The sequence below is a fragment of the Echinops telfairi genome, unplaced genomic scaffold (assembly GCF_000313985.2).
Source record: "Echinops telfairi isolate 266 unplaced genomic scaffold, ASM31398v2 ScPeMD7_4;HRSCAF=17, whole genome shotgun sequence".
Taxonomy (NCBI): Eukaryota; Metazoa; Chordata; class Mammalia; order Afrosoricida; family Tenrecidae; genus Echinops; species Echinops telfairi.
The window spans coordinates 49,491,784-49,497,783 of NW_022103900.1; the positions used below are offsets into that span (position 1 = coordinate 49,491,784).

Sequence of the window (6,000 nt, forward strand, 5' to 3'; positions counted from 1 at the left end):
CAGGGATGTCTTGCAGGAAGTGAGCCTTGCACCAGCTGAAGCAGGGAACTGGCTAAGGCAGCTGCACCCTGGTCCAACCATCAGAAAGCAAGAGACCTGAGAACCAGAAAGGTGAGGCTCACTAAGCCATTTATCCCTGATTATGTACAGGTGACAGAATGGCAAGGGGTGCATTGAGGTAGTCAGTTTATTGTGTCAACCTGGCCGATAAACACATGTGAGTTAATTGAAGGGCGGAGAGACAAATGGCTCAGTGAGCCTCGCCTTTCTCGTTCTCGGATCTCTTGCTTTCTAATGGCAATCGGACCAAGGTGCAGCTGCCTTAGCCAGTCCCCAGCTTCAGCTTGCAAGGCTGACATCCTGCAAGACATCCCTGAGGAGAAGCCACATGGACCTACCCTAATGCAGTCCTGGGTGCTGGAGCAGCCGTGTGGAGGCCCCTGCCAGAACTGAGATGTTTACATGTTCACTGACTCGGTTTTCCTCCTGCAGTCAGCATCATTGCATGTGTTTTGTGAGGTAGAAGAGGACTTTGTGGACTGGTGTTGGACATATAGGTTAATGGGTTGAGGTTGGACATGTGGGCTTGGGCAGCACTGGGTTGGGATGTTTTCTTGATGTGCACTTAGCCTTTACATAACACTCTCTCTTATACATGAGTTTCTGTGGATTTTTTTCTCTAAAGTACCCAGACTAACACAGGTGTGTATCAGGGTTGTTACCTCTCACCATAATTATTACATCTGTATGTTGAGCAAATCAGCAGAGAAGTTGGATTATAGGACTATTACAGCATCAGGATTAGAGGAAGGCATAGTCACAACCCGTGATATGCAGATGACACAACCTTGCTGGCTGAAAGTGAGGAAGAATTAAAGCACTTGCTGGTGAAGTTTAAGGACTGTAGCCTTGAGTGTGGATTACAGCTCAATGTAAAGAAAACCAAAATCCTCAGGACTGGACCAATAGGTAACAGCATGCTAAATGGAAAAAAAAAGTTGAAGTTGTCAAGGATTTTGTCTTACTTAGATCCAGAGTCAAATGCTCAAGGAAGGAGCAGTCAAGAGATCACACAACACATTACCTTGGACAGATCTGCTGCACAAGACCTCTTTAACATATTGAAAAGAAACGACGCTATCTTCAGGACTAAGATGTACCTTATACAAGCTATGATATGTTCGATTGCCTATATGTACATGAAAGGTGGACATTGGATAAGGAAGACTGAAAAAGAATTGATACATTTACATTAGGGTGCTGATGAGGAATACTGAAAGTATTATGGTCTCCAGAAAACAAACAAATCTCTCTTAAAAGAAGTACAGCCAGAATGATCGTAGAGGCAAGGCTAGCAAGACTTGGTCTCAAATACTTTGGACATGACAGGAGAGACTAGTGTCTGAAGGACATCATGCTTGGTCAACTAAAAAGGCAGAGAAAAAGAAGGAGGCCCTAGACAAGATACATGGATACAGTGGTTGCTAAAACGGGGTAAGGCACAGGGACAGTTGGAGGATGGCTCAGGACTGGGCAGTGTCCGTTTGTTGCACATAAGGTCACTATGGGTTGGAACCAATTTAATGGCAAGTAACAGCAATAACAATAACACAGATATAACCTACTGGCTTACATGGCAAAAATGACTGTATGTCTGTGACTAAGTTAAAGATCTTGAGAAGGGAAGATTGTGAAGCATGATCCAGGTAGGACAATGTAATCAAAACTAGAAACATAGGGAATCCAGGACAGATGATCCCTTCAGGACCAGTGGTGAGAGTGGCAATACTGGGAGGGTAGAAGGAAGGTGGGGTAGAAAGGGGGAACCGATCACGCGGATTTACATATAACCTCCTCCCTGGGGGACAGACAACAGTAAAGTGAGTGAAGGGAGGGAGACATCGTTCAGTGTAAGATATAACAAAATAATAATAATAATTTATAAATTATCAAGGGTTTGTGAGGGAAGGGGGTGGAGAGGGTTGAGAAAAAATGAGGAGCTGATACCAAGGGCTCAAGTAGAAAGAAAATGTTTTGAGAATGATGATGGCAAAAAATGTACAAATGTGCTTGACACAATGGATGGATGTATGGATTGTGATAACTGTAAGAGGCTCCAGTAAAATGATTTTTTTTTTTAAGTTAAAAAAAGGAAGACAAAAATATCATTTGAAAAATGTGGCTGGCAGAAAGGCACAGGGAGATGAAATCCTGCTAGCTTTGTTGTAAGCCAGGATTACTCCAATATTTGCATTCCAACAGCCAATGATTATCAATGCACCTTAATTTCATGTCTTATCAATTTCAGACTGAAGACACTGGTAACATTTTTCAATTTCTTCATCACTAGTTTTGATGGCTTGTTCATAAATCTGAATAATAGTTGTTCTGACTGGATTTCCTTGTATGCAGATAGACTTCGTCCTAGCACAGAGAGCATTGTACTTCAAGGTAGACCTTGACGTGTCCTTTTGGACGATGAATGCAATGCCTGTCCTCTTGCATCGGCCATTCCAGGTATAGTAAACTATAGGATTTTCAGGTTCAAAAAGGCCAATATCAGTCCGTTTCAGCTCATGAACACCTAGAAATCTGATTGTTATGAGTTCCATTTCATTTATTACAACTCCAATTTTCCTAGATTCATACTTCAGTACATTCCAAGTTCCAATTATTAATTGATGTTTGCAGCTTTTTCTTATCACTTTTGGTCATGCCCCGTCAGCAAATGAGAGTCTGAAAAGCTTCACCCCTGCAGGCTTTACTCCATTCATGTCTTTAGAGTCAACTGTACGTTGTGAAAGCAGCTCGCTATCTGTCATATTTTGAGTGCTGTCTGATCTGAGGGGCTCATCTTCTGGCACTCTGATACTGTTCTGAAGTTTTCAGTGTCTGGCAATGTTTCTATGTTCTGCATAACATTTTCAGTGGCTTTTCTCAGAAGTGACAGCCTATTTCTATCTTGTTTGCTCTTAGTCAGAAAGCTCTGTTGGAAACTCTTCATTTTGGTTGACCTTACTGGTATTTTAAATACTAGTGAAATAGCTTCCAACGTCACAGCCGCACAGAAACCACCACAGTCCAACAAACTGACAGATGAGTGGTGGAGGGTATACCCTCGGGACACCATTACTCTGCCTTCCACATTGGACTTTTTTAACAGTTTCCCAGAATACTGGTACTTAAAATAATCCATTTCCAGAGAATTGAAGCGGAAATTTCTCCAGGGGTTATCACAAACTCATGAACAAACTCTTAAACAGATGGGTGTACCCTAATAAGAATACTGTGACCACAGAGAGGTGGGTGAGGGGAGATGTCGGACAGGGCAAGATATGACAAAATAGCAATTTATAAACTATCAAGGGCTCATGAGGGAGAGGGGAGCGGGGAGGGAGGGGAAAATGAGGACCTAATGTCGGGGGTTTGGGTGGAGAGAAAATGTTTTGAGAATGATGTACATGTGCACTTTACCCAATTGATATGTGTATGGATTGCGATAACAGTTGTGTGAGCCCCTAATAAAATGTTTTAAAAAAAAGAATAGTGTGACCATGCCCAGCACACCATCTTTGTCTTTGTCATCTAGTCTTGCCATCTCATCAGATTTCAACCCAGATTCATTGTTCAACTGTCCCAAGACATTATGATCTCTCCACTTGCTCCTCATTACCTACTCTTGAACTCATTTCAAACATGTTTTATTATCCTATCAGAGATCTCTCTAGTCAGGCACATCAAAAGACTCCATATTGCCAAGTTCAAGGGTCAAATCTCTGATTTCAACCTAATAAACTTCTCAGAAACATGTGAAACAATTGATAATTTATTATTTCTTGTCTTCCCAAACCTTATTGGAAGTTTTCCTCCTATTCTACTGGCTCTTCATTTTGACTCGTCATTCTGACTCATTTGTAGGATCATTCTCTTTCCTCTAATCTATCAATGTTAGAGTACCTCAAGGATCAATCTCTCCTCTTATGGATCTATAGCACATTAATATGCAAGCTTTGCCCAAATTTATATCCCCATTCTCAGCCTCTCCCTTGAGACCTAGATGATAATCTTCTAGTGGAATGCCTAATACCACCTTAAACTTGGTGTGTTCAAGACCAATTCATAAAATTTCTCTCGCAAGTCAGTTTCTAATATTGCTTCTCAATTGCATAATCATTTGTATAGTTGCTCAAGTATCATTGCCATATATCAAGGCCCTCCTCCTCAAACTTCTCGGCTAGAATTTTCAATGGCTTAGTTGTTAGCACCTAATAGCACTGATGACCTGACCTAACACAATGTAATTACAATCAGTTGTAAGCATCTATAATGGCATAAGGTTAGAGTAGAAGCAATACCTTTACTCAGATCATAGCCCTAATGCAATTAATAGCCGTGGGGATGCGGCCTGCTTCCAATATACGCGGATACTCTAGGAGGTTGTTTGCTTTTGCGAGGTCTGGGTCTTTCATAAGGCTTATCAACCTTCTGATTTTAGGACCTCAGCCAATGGCCTGCCATCTTGGAAATTGTCAATAGTCTGCCATTTCACCTTTTGTTTTGAGAGTTCTTTTAATACTAGAAGAAGCCTGGCTGGGAGGAAAATGTGAGGTGTCACCGATCATTTACATATTTCACAATAAACTAGCTTGGTCAGTAATTTTTTAAAAGTTCTGAGGATGTAAGACATAGGAGATACAAGTTTTATGGAGAAAGAGGTGGAAGTCTAAAATCTGCATAGCCTGAGCACACGAGTCCTTGAGGAAAGGGGCAGTGAATAAAGAGAAATAAAGATAATTTATCTACTAGCTACTTGATTAGCTTCCTGATAAGACACACCTTAGTAATTTTTCCAGCAGCTTTTATCATTGACCCTTCTAGTGGTGATTTTTTTTGACATGGATACGGAATGTCAAGTGGGCATATACTGAATAAAGTAAGTTCATTTTTATTATTTAAAGAACACATAAATAATTAGGCTACAGCTTTGGAACTGACTTTAAGAATTAATTCAATAGGGACACTTATTTGGACACTGTCTATTTGAAAGGGAGCGTCCTAAATCATGTATAACATACACTATTCCCATGATCTTGGACAGTTGACTATACTGCCTTTTCTTCCTTATTTTACATTTTAATAATTTCATTAAAATTAAAATTTTTTATTTGTTCAGTCTTTAGCATCTACTCTATGATCCTAAGTTGGTTAGCAACTTTTTCGTTTTTACTCCCAGATCATTTCTAAATAGGAAATTCTGACAATTATAGGCCAAGTTTTTTCTTTTGGTACCATTGTTTTATTTATGAAATAAAACCTTAAAACAGCTTCTGTGGGAAATAATCCACCATTTTTTAGAATTTGATCATAGATGTGCTTTTTGGTTATTAAAATACATAGCAACTCTTTGTAGGCATTGTCAGAATTGGTTTCCAAGTTAAATGGAGGGCTTAAAAGTTATATTTTCAATATATTTATATCCAACATTCAAAGAAACACTCCCATCAACTCGACTAATAATTGTGTTAAAAAGGAAATAATAACACAGATAAACATGTGCAGTTTGTTAATAGTCTGCCCACAGTTACTTCTCTCCCTGTGAAAGTCATTTGTAAGAAGTGATAGGGCTGTAGCCACCCTGAGGAATTCTAATGGTCAACAATAGCATGTCAGGATCCGTCAAAGATGAGCAAAAACAGAGTATAAAATGTGAAAAGCAGAGAACATGTAAATAAGCAACAAGGTTGTTTTTACTTTTAAAACTCTGTATGTTCCACTGCTTCCATCCCCGAAATGTCTCCATTTGCACATACCTGACCGTCCCGGATCGCATGCCCTCTCCACACCGCAAGGACCTCAGCTCATTGTTGATTTTACATGGAGACCAGTGTTCTACAACCCAGGAATACTGATTGCACTCATTGTAGCATGGGACTGCCTCATGCACCTGTCAAGAAAAGTAAAGGCAAATAGAAATAAGGAATTGTCTGAAATATATATATA

General features: G+C 39.9%; 1 protein-coding gene across 1 annotated transcript in view; it reads right to left on the reverse strand.

Moving 5' to 3' along the window:
- THSD7B (thrombospondin type 1 domain containing 7B) overlaps window positions 1-6,000 on the reverse strand; it is a 936,033-nt gene that overhangs the window by 115,601 nt on the left and 814,432 nt on the right. Inside the window, exon 15 of the mRNA XM_045298904.1 lies at window positions 5,811-5,944. Within this exon, the coding sequence (XP_045154839.1) occupies window positions 5,811-5,944 (134 nt within the window). The remainder of the gene's footprint in view (window positions 1-5,810; window positions 5,945-6,000) is intronic.